The 19,356-nt window shown below is 33.2% G+C and overlaps 2 protein-coding genes across 4 annotated transcripts in view; one reads left to right on the plus strand and one right to left on the minus strand.

Moving 5' to 3' along the window:
• The window catches only part of LOC123013742 (calcium uniporter protein, mitochondrial), a 23,135-nt gene extending 4,411 nt beyond the window's left edge, over positions 1–18,724 (minus strand). For both annotated transcript variants that reach the window (XM_044412485.1, XM_044412483.1), the window contains exons 1-2: positions 18,601–18,724; positions 15,040–15,175 (exon numbers count right to left, since the gene is read on the minus strand). In XM_044412485.1, the coding sequence (XP_044268420.1) occupies positions 15,040–15,175; positions 18,601–18,705 (241 nt within the window). In that variant the 5' untranslated portion in view covers positions 18,706–18,724. The remainder of the gene's footprint in view (positions 1–15,039; positions 15,176–18,600) is intronic.
• On the plus strand, positions 2,890–12,606 carry LOC123013737 (protein javelin). 2 transcript variants are annotated; one of them, XM_044412479.1, is made up of 3 exons: positions 2,890–3,088; positions 9,513–9,797; positions 9,847–12,606. In XM_044412479.1, exons 1-3 carry the CDS (start codon positions 3,042–3,044, stop codon positions 12,506–12,508), a joined length of 2,994 nt encoding a protein of 997 aa, XP_044268414.1. In that variant the 5' UTR covers positions 2,890–3,041; the 3' UTR covers positions 12,509–12,606. The 2 variants fall into 2 exon arrangements, 1 of the variants encoding a protein (XP_044268414.1); XR_006413282.1 differs by lacking the exons at positions 2,890–3,088; positions 9,847–12,606 and adding an exon at positions 8,147–8,283 and having other exon boundaries at positions 9,513–9,651.
• Positions 18,725–19,356: the final 632 nt, after the last annotated feature.

Genomic DNA, 19,356 nt, shown 5'->3' on the forward strand with positions numbered 1-19,356 from the left:
AATTATCACGTTCTTACGTTACGCTTAGAAGTATTCTTACATTTCTAATGTGCTTATTTCAAATTTTTCACGTTTCTCTCTATAAGTTATTAATTCTATGATTCTTACGTTTTTAGAATGCTGCGTTATTACGTGTACGTTAAAATCTAAAGGCCGATTTATAGAAAATTTGATTACAATTTTGATTCGCGATTAATAATAATAATGAAAAGTTAAGGAATTAGTTAAATTCTATTGAGTAAATTGACCATTAGATTTAGTTCTGACGCCCCTATATTCTTACGTTTACGTTCTAAAGAAAAGTTAAGAAAGACTTTTTAGATTCTTTCTAGGTTTGTGATAGTTTACGTATTATATTTGCATGATCTTACATCTGCGTTCTTATGTTGTACCTACATTTTTTAGATTTACATGCTTTTTTAGATTCTTTTTTAACTACATTTTTTTTACATTTACAAAACTCTTAAGTTTTTGTTTTGACATATGTTTTTAAGTCCTAAAGTTGATTTCATTTACATTATATTTTATTTCTCGTTTTTCTTTGTTATTGGTCTTTCACTTTTCTTTTTTTTTTGTTGTATCACAATACAGTGTTTTTCTTTTGATTTTCCTCTTTTGTCAAATGTATTTCACTATTTCTCAAAACTATTTCCCACCTACGTCGCTTTGACATTAATACAGGGTGTTTCACATAACTTTACGAGGCTTGCGCCTAATGTACGCACCCAAATATACAAAAATCACAAAATACTAGATACAAAAAATTCACTTTTAATTATTTAATTTTTGGAAACCCATGACAGTAATTGTCAAACTAATCACTGTTTCATTAATAGTCATAAACTGCAGTTTTTCAGAAAAAATTATCATTTGTTCTATCAAGAGACGGCATGAATACGATTCTAGTTTACATATCTTCATCACCAACTAACTAAAAACGTTGTAATTTTTCAAAGGGTGAACAAACTAGAGAAGATTATCGAATTTTTCAAAATTGGTAATCGAGTTCGTATCGGAATATGTATTATTTTTTGCATCTTACAGGCGCAGGCCTCGTAAAATTATGTGAAACACCCTGTATATTAAATGAAATAGTAAAATACATTTGACAAAAGAGGAAAACCAAAAGAAAAACACTGTAAACATTCTTATTATTTATAAATCGATCATTAGATCCCAAGTTCCAACATTCTTGTAAGTCTACATCTAAGGAAAATTAGGCAAGATTTTTTAGATTCTTTCTAGGTTTATAATAATTTACGTTATATTTTCATAAACTTTTTTCTTACTACTTTTTTTTTTTAAGTTCTCAAAGTTTTGTTTTGCAATGTCTTTCAAAGTTCTAAGGTTATTCGTATGCTTATGTTTATCATCTTACGTCCTTTCGCTACTAATTTACGTAATTACATTTTAATTACTTATCTCGAAACTTTTTCTGCATTTTTTTATTATTGTTTCCCTTTCTTTTGTATATCACAATAATATACAATAATATATTTTTATTGTTATTAATTGCAAATTCCAGGTAACAAAAACCAAGAAATTTCGGAGGCGATCTTAATAATATTAGGTATATCTTATTCATTCAACAACAATTTACAATATTTAATTTAATTTTAATTTTATTTCGGCCGGCTTGTAATCAAACCTCCCTCTGCTTTGATTTCCATCCCTCTAGAATAAATATTTTCGCCCTAAAGCAATAAATTCGCTTGAAAAACGTCACAGTGGCATTAATTCGTCCTTTTGTTGACCAAGCAAGCAAAAATCATTTAATTCGAAACTGGAACAAAGTGTCTCGGACATTAAAAGCTAACGATACTCAAAGGATATTAAATCAAAGTGTGTTCCGCTTTAGGAGGATCCTTAATTTGTCCAGTAGCGCACCAAGGGGAGAAAAAAAACTGATCAGGAGCTAATTTAGAATTTGAGTGAATGTATCATCTTTAAAAAAATTACTAGAGTATGACCGTCGAGCAAGTGTGTCGAATCGCATGCATAATTCGATATTAAAACTAATAAATAATAAAATAATCCCAAACTTTCGAAAATCTGAAACAGCCTCTGCGACACGTGTGTCATAAAAGAGAAAATCGAATCGGAATAAAAGCAAAACTTTTATTCTGGACCCACAACCGGAATATTGCAAAATATTGACTAAACTGTCAATTAAAAAAAATCAGGATTTTGCCCCACTGCAACACACATCTATGCGGCAAAATTCCATGATCGTATCTCGAAATCGATACTCGAAACTTGGTAACTCAATACTTGGTCCAAAGCATTTACTACGCCTGATGTTTTATAATTGTTAAGTAGCTAAAAACTTGTGTTAAGTTGAAAAAAATAATGACCTCAAGCTTAAGCAAACTCGACGCTTTGCTACAAACGGAAGGTAATTCGACGTCGGGAAAATTTTTATTTTAATCCGATTTCAGTCAAGGGAGCGACGATTTTTATAAAATTATCTCGAGGGAGGAACTAGTCAAATTATCAAAAATTTCGCTAAATTATTCCCGTTTCGCGTTACTTATTCCATTATCTAGACAGTGTTTGGCACCTAAATGAATAATCTACTGTTAGATGATGTTCTATTGTCACAGAAATCCTTACATGACATCGTTATTCCCCGCAACAGTCGCTCCTTCTCCCATCATTAACTAATTAGTCGAAATGAAGAAGAAACAAACCGTTATCACACATACATTTCTAATTAAATAAAAACCATCCACATACAAATATACCGCCGCCGCCGCCATCTCGCTCGCACCGTTACTCCATATACTCCTCGGAGCAGAAAGCGCACAGAAGAAAACGTTATAAAATTTAATTAATACGACCATTGTGAAACGAAGAGAGTGTGCCATAGGTACAACGCCGGCTTATTATTACCGTCAGTACACCCGCAAGAGTGACAGTGAGATTTTCAGTGGGTGTGTGTCAGTGTGTGTGTGTGAAAATTTAAAGAAAAAATAGGTGCCGGACAGAGCAATCATTATGCTAATACGGAGTTCCTGCGGGAGGCACAGGAGGCGCTCTGGATGGGCGAGGACGCGCCGAACAAGAGCCAGAATCAAAGAAAAAGGAGGTAACCCAAGAATTGAGCCCAAAACTTGGTCAAATAGCCAATATAACAGTTTATGAAATGAGAATTTGGACAAAAACTACGGAAAATAAAAAAATATGATGAGATATCTTTGTTAAAAGAATAAATATTCGATTTTTATACTGTATGATTCAAAAAAAATTAGGTAGGAGTTCAGGAAACCGTCGCTAGGATGTATTTTTTTTCAATAAACTCATCAAATTATAAAAATAAAGTTTGTCATTTTTCTATTGTTTCAAAATAATTAAAAGACTTCTGTAAAAATATAAAATTAGAAAATATACATAATGATGTGGACAAAATAGTTTTATGAGATTAATCTTTTATTAAAACTATTAGCGTATTACCCTTGATAAAATACTTGTCTGTAAATTTATTTTGGTAAAGAAAAAACTTGATAAAAATGTAACAATAACACCCTGTATATCAAAAATTGTTTAATTGTTGACGTATATTTTGAGGAAAACAAAAAAAAATATGTTGATTCTAAAGAATTGGCAGATGAAATTTGGACCACTCTGCATATAAAAAAATCAGGACAAACTAACTTACAGAGAAAGAAAATTCGACTTCAGCTGTTTTCAAAAAGCGGTGCAAAACAACGACTTGGAAAATAACAGTTTCTCTAAATAATATTTGTATAAAAATATCTCTAAAAACCGGATTATACCTCAATTCGAATCGAATAGCGAATAAATTAAACGACTAGTAATAATGGCTTTATTATTGATTTTTTAAGCGTATTTAATGTTTTAATCAACAAGTTGGTTTGCTACTTACTTCCAGAATATGGTTTAAATTAATACATACAAATTACAACTAAAAACAACCGAAAATGGGAAAAAGAGCATTTTTCAGTCTTTCAAAATAATAATAATAGTTTTCTCATTTATTAAAACTATTAAACCTATTAGCCTTGATAAAATCCTTTGAATGCTTGTCTGTAAATTTAAATTTGTAAAGAAAAAAATATAGTAAATATTGTTACGAATATGCACTACAAAATAGAGGAAGGCGGCGGCATGGGATGTCAGTCACAGTCAGTCATAATTAGGGGAATTGTGAGATCGACGTGAGAAGCGTTTCGTTGAAGATTTGCACTAGATTAAAAAGAATTATATAACAATATTAACAATAACACCCTATAGTATATCAAAAAAATATCAAAAAATAGAAGCATATTTTGAGAAAAACAAAAAAATGGTTAAAACTGTTTCAAGAGAACTGGTAGGTGAAATTCGGACCAGTCTATATGTATATAAAAAACCAGGACAAATTAGCTTATGCAAAAAAAAAAAGATTACAACTACTGTTTTCGAAAAATTATGACTTATAAAAATAATAATTATTGTAAATAATATTTGTATAAATATACAGGGTGTTCTGCTTTTATTGTTACAAATTTAAACAGGTGGGAAAATATTCAATTTTAAGACAAAAGTTTCCTATGAACATGTATCAAAAAATGTAAGGGAGTTACAATCTCTAAAAGAGATGCGTTTTTTAAAGGGGTTTTCCCACTATTGCAAAATAGATAAAATTACAAAAGTTAATACAGCTGATGTGCTTTAAACACCTGAACGAATTCAAAGATCAGTTGTCGAAATTTTTAATCAGGGGCGTCTTAAACGGTAAAACGAATTTAATTTTTATCCTCTTTATGATGTGTAGCATAAATTTTAAACTGATTTTACTCTAAAACGGTAAGTTGTATCAAAAAAACGCAAGACACCTCTTTTTTGTGAAAAACTATGAAATTTAAAATTTTGTATCTGAAAGGGGCAAGAATTAACAGCCAAAATAGTTAGGGTACTTTTTACTCTAAATCCCCCAGTTTAGGACGCTCCTAAGTAAAAATTTCGCTATTTTACCTTTGAATTCGTTTGGGTGTATAGAGGTTATCCATTGTACCAAACTTTCTCTACAATGGTTTCTGAAATATTGGAAAAAAACCATTAAAAGATGCACCCCTTTCAGGGGATGTGGCTCCCTAATATAAAAATTTTCCATACACATAAAAAAAACTTTTATCTTAAAATTGAATATTCTATCACCTGTTTAAATTTATAACAATAAAAACGGAACACTCTGTATTTCTAGAATTCGGAATATACCTACCTCAACTATGGTTTAAATAACATAAAAATTACAACAAAATAATCATCGAAAATGGAAAAAAGAGAAAATAAACTGCTGCTTTTTTAGTAATTTAAAACAATAATAATAGTAGTCTTCTCAAATTAATTAAAATTAAAACTAGTAAGGCTTGATAAAAATCTTCTGATTGCTTGTCTGTAAATTTACTTTGCTAAAAAAAATATGTATGTTAAAAATGTAACAATAACACCCCGTATATCAAAAAGTTTCTATTTTAAACGTATATTTGAAGAAAATTTAAAAAATTGTTTATGTTAATTCAAAAGAATAAGCTGAAATTCCACCATCTGTATAGGTATACAAAAATCAGGCTGGACTGGCTTATGCAGAAAAATTTTCCACTTCAGCTATTTTCGAAAAATAGTGCAAAACTACGACTTATAAAAATAACGATGTATTATTATTTTTGTATAAAATATCTCTAGAAACCCAATTTTTCCTTAACAATCGTATAAGGAATAAATTAAATGACTCTAATAATAGCTTTATTATTGATTTTTAAAAGAATTTGATTTTTAATAAATAAATTGGATTGCTACTTACAGAAAAAGGTTTAAATCAACACAAAAATTACAACAAAAAAAACACTGAAAAATGGGAAAAGAGAACATAAATTGCATTTTTCAGTCTTCCAAAACAATTCTACTGAAAACAGACAAAGCTTCGGTGCATAAGTAGCTCGAAAAAATTCATGAGAAATCAAAGACTCTTTCAATTCATCCAGGCTCACTATATAAACCTTCTAAAGCTTCCTGTAGTCGCTTTCCACGCTTCCGGGATTAAAGACATCTAAACAGTAGGAGGATTTAAAAATTCACATTCTCGTCAATGCAGAAAATCAAGTCAATTCTTGACATAAATGCTCACGAACATTTCAAACAACGTCCGAATTTATTTATTTTTAAACGGTATGTGAAACGGTGCCAAATTTCAAAGATAGTGAAAATTTAATTGTTACATTGTTAGAACAATACATAATTCATTCGTGTGCCGAATTCCCGACTTTCAGACTAATGCTCGAATTAAAAACTAATTAAATTCATTCTCTCCACCCTGCGGCGCAGGCACGTGCTTTCAAGCCTCTCGTCTCGAACTCGACAAATAGCAAAATACAAATATTTATTTACCGCGACACCAGCTGTCGATCGGTTAATATGTACCGAACCTCTTAATTATGCGTGTCGGTTTTTTTTTCGATGATTTATTACCAATATTGGCTGATTTATGGGCCCACGAGGCGCACCTTCAACTTGATTAATTAAAAGACCAAAATCAGAGTGGAACATTACTGATCGAAAGTTTTTAAACTTTTACGTCGAGGGACACACAACATTGGTTATTTTCGTATTTTGTGCGAAAGAAATAGGATTTTTGCCGGTTTACGATCAGATATAAAAACTTTGATGTGGTTAACCACAAAAGAGATAAAATTAATTAAACTTCAAATTGGAAATTCCGAACCAAACAACGGTACAAAATACATTTCCAAATGACGGAAAATTATTCTCATGAAAATAAACAGATTCATGAACAAGAAATTACCACCCAAGATTAGAATTTTTAGAAAAATTACGTTTTTCATGTTTGTGATTAGAATTTTCAGAAGTAATTTCGATTGCCTAAGGTTGGTTACACGGTGTAGTTGACAGGTGATGTATTGTGTCTGTCTATCTATCAACGATTTTAGAATGAAATGCCAAACCAAGAGATTTCACAGAGGCCCAAATCTGGCGATTTCAGTGGCAAAATAATCCCAAAACCACTATATTGCAAAAAGAAAATAATTTATTTTCGCTAATGAAAAACTTCAGGATTTCCACGGGCCAGGAATCTCGTAGTGAGTTACGGGACCGGCTGTATATTACCGTTGCGTCATCAATTAGAGGCACGCTAGTTTAGCTATTAGCGTAATTAGAAAAAATAATTGGGTTTTATTTTTGTAACTTTATTTATATTTTTATGGTGGTTAAGCACTCCCATCAAAACTGTCCTTCGGCCATTAATTAAAATTCCCTAATTAAAATTTAAATCCGATTGAGAATCGTTACATAACGACGCGTGACCATTTTTTTTATTTATTTATCTGCTTTGTTGATGAGTTAAGCCAGTAAATGGATAGGGGCGGAAATACAAATTGAGGATTAAATATGAGTATTTTATGAGAGACGATTTAAATGTTTGAAAACGTTATTCGAGCGATAATTGGGTTATTAACAAGTACTCCTTCGTGCCAGGATGTAGTCTAATGAAATTAGCACATTTGTGGAGGAATTGTCACGAATTAAGGTTTTTTGCACGATTGAGTGCATTTTTTCCCGACAAGGATAGAGTAATAATCCGATTACAGAATAAAAAAAGAAATCCGATTAACTCTTTTATAAAAGTAAAAAACCTACAATTTATTGTTTTACTCATAGGGTTCAAAGCTCTGCTCGATTTTGACAACTATAAATTAATAATGTTCTATTTTTAACCATACTCTTATCTTAGATGGAAGGTTTACGTAATTTTTCTTCATAATTCAACTAATAAAATTCTCTTCAAATTGCATATAATTTTTTCAAGTAGATTTTCTTACGCAACAAATATACGATTACTTATTACTCATAATTCCAGTAATAATTGATCAAGCATGACCAATCAATAATAGCTTTTAACTTTTTGTACACTTTTATTTTCTTAGCCTTAAGTAAAATTAAGATTGAAATTTGTGATTTTGTGGGCCCTATTTTGCAAAAATCGGAAAATCGTGCCCCTTGGGGGCTTCTCGTAGTTTTCACACAGCCTTGCTTATGATTGCCGGTCATAATAATACGTAGATCCTTCAAGGACGGAATTTAATTTCGCTGTGGATACCGAGATCATCCTCAGTAGGTCTCCTATCCCCCTGTGAGTGTGATTTCGTGCCGCTCCGTTTCCACTAATTCGAAAAATTTTAATGACAATCTACCGGATTTCCTTCCGGGATCACGCGTACCGTAAATCCGCGTCTGGAGTGGACTGGAATTCTCAACCTCCGGGTAATTGCGTTGATTTTTCTTGATGATGATGACGATAATCGCTCGATTAGACGTAATTGGCCCCGATTTTTACAATTATCGATAATTACACCAACGATTAAAATTCGAAACTGACTTTCCGAAAAAAATCAAGCACAAACATTGTTAAACACACAGAAATTTTCGAAAAGAAAACTCGGAATTAATTGCACAACGCAATCATCTTCTGACGCAGACTTTAAACAACAATAAACGCCTTGTTTGTATACTTTGTTAACGCAAAGTGGGTCGTTACGTGACTGAAAAATACGCCAAATAGGTAAAAAATGACGAGTTCGAGGTCTATTGTTCACCCTTGGAACGCACACCGGAAAGTGATTTTGAGCCAAACGGGGCTTTTTAATGACTCAAATTCAATTTAGATGTAATCGGTGCTTATTTCCATAGGTACAAGGTTTGTACGGATAGTGGCGGTACTATAGTTCAGTGTAGTACTAGCCATGAAACGGAACGAAGTGTTGTGCGAAAGCGAAAGTCGTAAGTCGGTCATGTGATCCTTAAAAACGCACTTTTAAAACACAAAATAAGCACAAAATCCCATTCCCTACTGGAACCATTAACTCCAAGCAGGGTTTAAGCTCCCGAGATTTATAAGACCATCAACACGTCTTAAAATTTGATTGAGAAGCTTTGGAAGCTCGAACAACCAAAAAGCACAAAAACAATTCATTCTCTTAGAAAAAAACCCTTAGACCACCCAAATTTTTAATTTTTTTTATTAAAATTAAAAACACTGGTTTTTGGGTTTTACCCAATTTTTGACACCAAAATCATCAGATTTAGAATCATGTGAAATGTCTTAGTTTGACACTTTGAAATAATGTAAAGGTCAAATTAAAATATTTTGGCCCTCCTGATTCCAAATATTATCATGGTTCGCCAATTTGACTTTTTTTAATTCGATTTTTGAGTGTTCTATCTTTGAAAAAATCAGTCGTGAACAATTTTTACTTGCAGACTTTGACCTAAAAACCAAAAATACATAATTTTGAATTTTACAAAAAAATTACAACACTTCGTTAGATATTCCCTTTTTTCGGCACATTTGGGTTAAACGTTGTGCAATGTCTGATCAATAACCTGCATTAGTCTTGTAACGCGATTTTGATGCCTCCCTCGTCATAAAATTCCGGAGATAAGGTCGAGCGAACTTTCCTGAAATTCCTTCATTACCATCCGCTCTATTTCAGAGAGTCGTGCATAAACAACGTAAAACTCACCTCTCGACGTCACAACCGACCCTCGATCGACAACGGCACGTACACGAAACGCCCCCGCAATAAGTTCCAGAGGGGTAGTCTCGAAAACGTATCCAGCGACCCGTGGGGCGACTCGCAACAATCCTCCTTGAGGAGGTGTCGAAGTCTTATCACACGGGACGATATTTGGACCAATTTGGACATTCAGTGTGAGAAACCGAGACGATCCCAGTTGATTCCTCGAGCGAAATTGATTGAACGATCGAAGGAGCCTAGGTAGTAGTACCATTGTTGAAAAATTCAGGAAAAAAAATTTTGGTTTCAGGTACGCTGTTATTCGGGGCCAAAGTATTGATAATCTGAGCATAAGTCCTCCGGATTATTCCCCGGAAAGGTCAAACGTCCCGGAAGCCGTCTATACGTCAATAAGTAACTTGGCAAGTCCCAAATTCCTTATTGGCAAAGAGCAAGACAAGAGAGTGTCCTGTGAGGATATTCAAGGATTAAGTCTTCCAAACTATTATCCCGATTCGCGATACGACACTGATAACACCGATGCGATCTCTTTAGCTGATGATTTATCATCGTATGGTGATTTCAGTAAAAAGTACTCCTCGTGTGATAATATTTCAGCGGGAAAGTGGACGATAAATGAACCTGAGAGTATCCCTTACGACGATAATATAGTACTAAGTGCAAACAGACCTTTATATGATTCCATCCGAGAGAATCATTACGCTAAACCAAAGACTATAAGAGGCCCAACTACTTACAATAGTGACCAACAGAATTACTATCGAAGAAGCTACTCTTCTGACTCTTCAGAAGATAAACACAAAGAAACAGAAGATAACGACCAAATCAGTTTGGAGTACTTCGAAACGGACAAAAACCTCGACGAAATCAATGAAAACATCACAAAAATTTTAGAAGTTGACGAACCCAACTACAGCGAAGTGCTCGAACCAGAACCCATCAAAACTAACATCGAAGTTGAAGCACCAGAAAACGAAGAATACAAGACTATAATAACCGTCAATCCGGACGAAACTGAAGAAGAGAAGAACAAACACAGTCACAATTACTTGCGCGAGTTTCTCGAAACACAAAAAGGCTCGAAAAAACCGTTACAGAATTTTTTAAGCAAGAAATTATCAAACTTATCCCGGAAAAGCACAAACCTGATCGATAATCGTTTCTACTCACTTCCGGATCTCGCCGTTACGAAAAGTTTACGAAAATGCGAGAAAATTGATCGTAAATTACGCAAATTGGAGAAAACTAATAAAAGCGAAAATCGGTTTATTGTCAATATTGGGAAACATTTCGATATTACGGCTAATACCAGTGTTCCCGTTGATTTCGAACTAAAGATTGCAAAAGTCCCGAGGAAGAGCAAGAACAAGAAAGGGAAGAATCGATCCGAGGAACAATTTCTCGAAGCTGTGAAAAGTCTGAAAGACACTCTGAGTGTCAAACTCGACGAGAATCATAATTTTAAGCCTGAAATTGTGGCGTTTCAGACCAAAATGGATGAATGTACAAAAGAGTACCAGGAAAAGTTGGGCACTATGCGAACATACTGGGACAAAATGGTCAATGGTGAAAAAAATGAAGAAAAATGCAAGATTGTAGACGTGCAGACGAAGATTGAAGACATGAAGAAGAAATTTGAACCGGACGAAAAAGAGCCGGAAAAGCCCGGAATCGTTCAAATCACCAAGCAACTCTTTGAGAAGAAATCAGTCGACAAGGCTGAAAAAATCTCACCCTTCATCAAAGAGTCATGCAATTATTTCGAAAACTCCAATCAATTCGAGAGTCTCAACCCCAACATCGTTGAAATTATTTCCAAAGAGGAGAAGAGACACAAACCCGTGACCAAATCCATGAGCATCACGTACCCGGAATTCGACCATGTGAGGTACAGAGTGGTCAAATCCGACCTCTTCCAGAAGAAAATCTTCGCAAATTGCGAAAAGGAAAGTCAGTTTGATGGCCTCATGCAGTATTTGCAAGACTACAGTTTTCAGGAGTTGCTTCGCGACAACAACATCGTGATAATTGAGCCAATTAGAACGAAAATCCAGCACGAATCGACCAATAAGAGTCCAAAAACCGCAAAAAACGTCACACCCTTGTTGCACAAGCACAAAAATGAAGAAAATGCAACTTTGAAACGCCATTTCTTCTACCACCCAATCCGTGTGAACAAAGAAGTGAACGATGATGAATTACCGAATCCTGATACCGTTAAACAAGTCCGGCTGTTTTTCGAAGGGGGGTTAAAACGGTCACAGAGTTCGGATTTTGAGGGCGAAAAGTGTGAGAAAACTGTTGATCCTGACAAAGATCGGTGTTCGGCTACCGATTCCAACACTTCTAATTTGTCCGATTTTGGGAGTCAGGAAAATCTTTACGATTCTTTGACTGAACATTGTTGCGAACGTCAGTATGTCAGTGAGGACATCCTGGAGAAAATCCGGGAATGTGGAACCACAGTGACGTACTACGGAGGCCGCGTGGTGAAGAAACAGTGTGGTCAACCCGTGCTAACTAAAGCAATAATGGAAGAAATTCGCAGTAACGAAATGAAGAACATTGAGTGTGGCTGCAGGAAAGACAGTTATCAAGGGGTTAAATTCAAGTTGCTCAAGTCGAATAGTTGCAATAGTCGCTTGGAATTGGTCGGAACCAATGATTTGAAAGAGTCGAAAGAGAAATATTTGAAAAACTGCCAGGTTAATCTTGATAAAAACACAATCAATGAAACGATCAAGAAAAATATGGAGGATACCCAACCTAGAATAATCGGAGAAGAACGAAAAATGACACAATGGGGAGACCTCAAAGAAAAAACCTACAACGGCATTAATTTCAACAACAAAACCAAAAATGTGACGTACGATTACCACAATTACGACTCGATTAAACAAAAAACGAAAAAAATCGACGATATGGAATTCGAGCCGTATGAAGTGGCTTGAAAATGCAACGAATTTCGACGAAACGTTGTAGTGATTGTAGGTGTTATCAGGTTTAGGGTGTATGATTTGTACATGAAGTAAATAAATATTTGTGGCTATCATCGAGTTTGTTTGACGTCACATGTTACATAATGCAATTCCATAACTCAAGGTAAAGGAACTCACATTTTTACTAGAGTTTCATGTTGTTTACTGCTGAAATAAATTCTCGGCCAGAAATAAAATTTTCATCATTCGTCGCCAATTCACGAAAATCATTGTTAACTATCGACCTCAGCCAAAATAGAAACGCTACAAAAATATTTCGTTTGGCAAGCAAGTCAATGCTTCCAACTATTTTCGAAGCTTAGAAAAAAAACCCAACAAAAAAGAAAATTAATTCCAATTTAGTCAGGCAACCAACAATTCAACGCTTATAAATTGTATATTTTCATATTTCCACATGCAAGCACGCAATTGGCTTTTAAAACCGGTTCCTAATTTAATTTGATCGGTTTTGGGTCAACACGAAAGAAATTTCAGCCTGAAATGTTTTCAGAGATGGAAAAAAAAATACAAAAACGAGAGAAGACTCAACTTAGCAGAAAACTCCAATATGATGCATTTTTGATGTGTTGTAGTTTATTACAACACAAACTTTTATGACACATAAAATTTACGTTTTAACTCTAGTTTTAACATTTGAACAAAAAATTAGTTTTTCAGATAAAAATTCTTTGTAATTAAAATTTGGCATCGATCGAAGGTTTGGGACAAAATCAGACAACACCTGCCTTAAAATAATTCATCCGAAACGGAATTAGTGGTCTGGTTTTAGTAATAAATGAAACACTGCACTCTCTTATCAAAGTTTTTATTATGATGATAAAGATAACAATGTTTTTTATTTATCTACAAAATAAATGTTTAATCAATTTTGGTCTCCATTATTAAAATTAACATTTACCTTCGCATTATCATGAAAATTGTCATTTCTTGTACATTTAATCCGACATAATCCACACTTTCGGGGTTTTTGTAAAGGTCATGATTCATGAAATACCAACCGCCAAATTAGGTCTAGTTTCAGCGTGTTTTTTCAGTATCAAGCACTTTACTACTTTCCTGAATAAAACATGGTTCAATTGAACAGAAAAAATCCTCGCACTATGAAAATTCCAGTAATAAAGACAAACTGTTATAACGCTCGAGTACTCTTGAAATAATAATCACCATTAACCCGGAAACGCCGCTTATCAATATTTAGTCGACTCTACCGGAACTTCAAGTCGATAAAATCTCTCAGAATAGGGAGAAATGCGTGCCTCGAACGTGTTTTTCGCATTAAATGAATAAAAAACTTGACAAAAGCGGATCCAATAATATGAGAATTTTTGGATTACCTAAGTAACGAGACAGAATAGGAAAATTCGGGATTCATGGCTGCAGAAGACTTATTCGTCCTTTTATTGCAGGGACAACTTTCAAACACAACGAAAATTCAAAATCAATACTGTGGAAAACTTCACAAGATTAAAATTCTGGTTACTGAAAAAAAATTCTTCGGTGACAAAAGTATTGAACCCAATCTGGTAGTCAGATTGGATTGAACCGTCAAATCGAAAGTTTGTATGTAAAACAAGACAAGATTGGATTTTCCGAATGTCACACATGTTCGTTACTCGAATCTCCAATATGAGGTAATCAAGATAAAATCTACAATGTATAATTCAATTAAAAATTAACAGTGATAAGAGACAAGTGTAAACATTTTTGTGGCACACGACATTTCAATAAGTTTGTAAACACAACATCTCATTCACAAAGCAAACACGAGAAAAATAATTTCTTTAGTTTTTTTGACTTGTTTGAAACATTTAACTTTTTAGAAATAGTGAGAAAAGAGCAATTTTGCTTTTCCTGAAAATCGTTAAAATTTCAACATTCGTTCAAATCGAATTTACGGCAATTTGTTCAAAATTAGTCCAAATGACTAAAATATTGTCTGAGGAAATAGAAAATGTGGAGTTAATAATAAACAATTCTTCTATTTTTAACAGAAATTTAAAAAAAAAATGATAAGTAAACAACAAACAAGTAAAACGTTTATTTTTGAGTACAATAACAAATACTAGAATTTTGTAGTAAGCAAAACTTTCAAAATAAGTCGTATTGCTTATTTTGTGTGAAAAAACAAAAAGTTGGAGAAATCCCAAATTCCGAGCATAAAAAATATTGAGCTTTCTGATTAAATTCCTATTTATTCAGTCTTTCAATAAGCGAAACAAGCCGAAAATTGACAATGTCAAGGCACGCCCGTCATGACATAACGTGATAAAAGCACTCAACTTCATCCAAAACATGCAATTTCGACATATCTAATCCCTCGACACAAATATTTACTCTCGCATTGATCGCATCATCTCCCCAAACAAGTTGAAATAATCCGCGAAGATTAGCATAAAATCCGACAAAAAATTCAAATCAGGGCTTAATTATGAATAAGAGGAGCGAGAAAATCGATTTCGAGAGTATGCGCTTTTTTAACTTACCGTCTTCATCGCAGTCTGAGGAATCACTGTCTGATGAAGAGGACGAGCTTCGATCCTGTTTTTGCGATGTATTTAACACTAAACCCGCGGGAAAGTTTGTCCTAAAGTGTCGTATCGAATGTCGAAACCTTGCACACTGAAAAGAGAAAAATCGATCAAATATTTGACCCCAAAACTCGAAAATTGTGACATGGGCACATCTCCAAGTCTCGAATTATTTACGGGTCAAGAAATAGTCTCTAGGATCGGGAACATCCTTCAAAGGCTCTTTGAACTCGCGACTTTCCTTTACCAGTTTTAGAAAAAAGACGGAAATTACACGCACTTTATCAATTTAGTTCCTAGAACAATGCTGACGAAACAAAACATTGACCAAATTGGCTTTTAGAGCGGCTTTGTTTTCTCTAAGGTTTCGCCCGAATTGCTGACCGCAAACAAAACGATGGGGTTTAAAAATGACACTTTTCTGCTTTTCGCTACGATCTTTATAAGGCGTGTGGCGAATAATGAGGGAAAATAATCGAGTTGGACTCATTTCATTTATTTGGCGTTTATGACAGTGGTAAACGATTTAACACAGCTTTTGTGGCCAATCATATAAATAAATCGCCAATTCTAGTCGTTTAAGAATTTATTAGTCGTTATTTAAGGAGAAAGCTACAAATAAAGTCAACCAAACATTGTTTCATTGGTTATTCAAATCCATTAAGAAAATGGTAGTATTTTTTTTAACTTTACATGTCTCGTTAGTCGTTATAGTTAAAAACACCAATTCTGATTAAAATTAAATAAAGTTACATAGGTATCATCGTTACAATTAAGCACTGCTCACAATGTTTTGAATTTGAAAAAATCTTATTGATCGTTATTAGATGTGATCGTTATACACTCGATAATAATCGTTATATTTCCAACGTTTTAATAGTAAAATTATAGTAAAAGAAATTTTTTTTGAATCGAATAAATTTTCATTGTTTTATTCACAGTAAGTAGTTAAAAAAAATTAAAACATTTTGTTTGTCATTCGATGTAATCGTACTTTTGGTAGTACACCTTTTTTCACTACTAGTTGTAAAAAGTACCATTATTTAGTTTGTAAAGTTGTTTCTCTCTCCTAGTTGTCAATAATCATTTTCATTAATCATTATTGACCAAGAGCAATAATGAATTAGAAATGGGTTAACTATTATTATTACAAATAGTAACGGAAGTGTTTCCAGGAGGTGAAATTAATGCAAAATCAAATAAAAGACTTAAAGTTCCTCATTAAAAAACATTAGAATAACCCACCTCTAATTCTTCTGTCTTTGTCAAAACTGTCAAAACGACAAATGCGCTTATTTCATGTTGAAATACTACCCATAGTAGGGCAAATTTTTAACACTTTTTCCCTTTTCTCTGCAGTTTCTGGGTTATTTTAATAAATATTTCATATAATGAAGTTAGAAAATTCCTTTATTAGAGGCAGAAATAAAAAAAACTGCTATGGTTTAAAGAAACCACGACGCAAGTGAATTTTTTTTTAGGATCAATACACATCAATACATTGATCAAAACACACAAATACCGCGGAGCACTTGCGCGAATGAGTAAGAATATAAATGCTTCACGGTCAGCTGATGCGAGTCATAGGCGCCGCCATATTGGCCTTGGCTACTCTGCCGAGCGTCTTTCACTTTACCCCTACTCCGCGGCCGGCTGTAATGCGACATGCGATAGACGGACGAAAAAATTTGAGGCAATGGAAAAAAAGTTTCACTTTAAAAATTACATTATCTCATTTAGGTTAAAAATAAAATAATACATACCAACTTAAGTTAATAACAGGTAAGTATGACAATTAATTACTGTAGGTAATAATAAATTAACAAAAATAATAATTGTGAATTACGACATGCTACGTCTGAGGAAACATGCCCATTATGTGATAAGGTTAATGTGAACTATAGGTATTAATAGTTGAATACATATTTACAATATCACTGACGAGTCTGATAAGTACCGTGCGAGCAAAAAATAAATAAATTAGAGTAGGCGGTGATTAAAGGCAAAGACAAGTTTGCGTTTTGATCGTTTTGAGTGAAATAATGTTCACTTGGGAGCAGAAAATTTTTATTGTTGTAAGTTATTATAAAAATGCTGTACAAGACGAAAATGGTGCATGGTCATTTTAACTTCCAGGTTGTGTGGAAAATTTCGTCTTGCCAACTGTAGAATAGTAATCGTCGCCTACTCTATTTTTTTTTGATCGCACGGTATCTGCAATTTTATTATTAGGTATTGTTGTACTTTATAGATGATAAACATTATTTATTTATTATTTATTTATGTTTTTTATCTATTTTTGGGTAATAAATGTGCTAGTAGTGAAAAAAATATTATAGAAAACACGATAGAATTTTATTTATAGCCTTGCATTTATTATTTCCCTCGATGCTATGGATAACTATACTATTCTTGCTTTTATTTGATAAAGTGATTTTATTCTTTATTAACTTTCTTTATATTTAGGGTTTATGCCGTGTTAATGTTAATTATTGAAAAAAATTGGTTTATCAAAATCCATGAAAAGTGTTACTGACTATAAAAATGCAGATCCCCGCGAAGTTTTCAGTTCAGCTATTTTATTACATAAAATGTAATTTTTCCAAAAAATTAAAATCTTTTAGTTGTTATTAAACCCGAATTAAGGAAGAAATATCTACTATTGTTAGGGTTTTACAATTCAAATCAGATAATAATCGGAAAGATAGATAAATAATTTGGAATATAGACATCAAATTAGGTCAGCTTAAAGGCTAGTCAGCGAATAAATTGATTAATCATTTAATGCATAAATAAAGTGGTTACCTATTTCCGAATCAGTTGTTTTATTGATCATTTGCATAACATGTAACCAAATTGAATATTTGATGAGGTAAAAGAAATAAGTCTTCAACATGTCCACTGTGTAAACAAAAATATTTTCCGGTGGTCCTCCCCTCAAACAAGGACGTTATTAACCAATTCATTTGTTATTGAATTTTATTGCCACTCTTTTCAAATTATAATACGTTCAAAGCCGATTGTTAAAATTTAATAACACAAACACAAAACCACCAATTACACTGAGAAAAACTCGCTAACACAAATTTATGACCGTCAATATTTACAAGCAACATAAAAATTCGAGATTTATAAATTATTGTCTTCCACCGTCGATTCGATTACAAAATAGAGTTATTGACCTTCTAGTTAAAAATGATAGTGTTGAGAGTATTTTATTTAATTCTTGAAAAAATGATTCACTTGGACGCACCGCCAAGTTTATTTCGGGGATTATAAATGACATCATGAATAATGTATCACTTTCCTCCCGCTCATTCCCTTTGAGGGCAAAAAAAAATTAAAATAGTAAGACTTGTTGGTCCAGCAGCCGATGATGCAGAAGGTCGATAAAAAGGGGGTTTAACCGCATAGCTCCGTTTCGAAAACAGGTGCACCCTCCAGGGATGCTGAATTCCGGGCGACTTTGGAACGATCACGTCTAATTCCGGGCGATTCCGGCAAAAACCTACTTACTTTATTTATTGAAACACTATTTACGACCGGCGAGTATTTGGAAATCACTGAAAAGTCGGTGGGAATTAGGAGGCGAACGCGACACAACACTCGCGGTATCGCCATCTTGTTCTACTGTCAGTGCTGTCAAAAGCATTCTTTTTTATGCGGTGAATGACACATGCGTGCTAGATTTTACGAATTTTTGTGTATTGAGTGTTTGATTTTTCTAATAAAAGACATACTGTACATTGACCCGTCAATTTTTTCCTAAAGATTTGAATAAATCACTTCAGTTTTTTAATTTGAAGTTTTTTAAAAAAATTGCAAAAAAAGCGATAAAAAAGTTCAGTCTACAATATTTTTTTTATAATTTAAAATCATCTTTTTTTAAATTCTGTGAAAAGCTTGGGGATTTTAAAAAGACGTCATTAGATTTCTGTGTAAGTAAATACATAGAAATTATGTCAATAGATATTACCTGGATCTTATCAGTTGTTATCACATAATAGGTAATATATAATGTCATCGATCAAAATTTTTATAGATTTAACTTTAAAGACGTCATTTGCGATAAAAAAGATGATTAAAAAAATCATTTTAATCTACTTCAACAAGTTTAAAATGAATCATTTAAACGTGACTTTTTTACATTTTAAAATTCAAAGATAGCACTTCCAAGCATTGAAATAAAAATGTACAAATATATCCACTACTTCACAATAAGTGGTTTCATAGTAAATCACGAAAGTGCGATTTTTCAGCTGAACGCTTTCA

This window comes from Tribolium madens, unplaced genomic scaffold (genome assembly GCF_015345945.1).
Source record: "Tribolium madens isolate multiple individuals breed KSU strain unplaced genomic scaffold, Tmad_KSU_1.1 Scaffold_96;HRSCAF=242;Tcas5.2_LG5, whole genome shotgun sequence".
Taxonomy (NCBI): Eukaryota; Metazoa; Arthropoda; class Insecta; order Coleoptera; family Tenebrionidae; genus Tribolium; species Tribolium madens.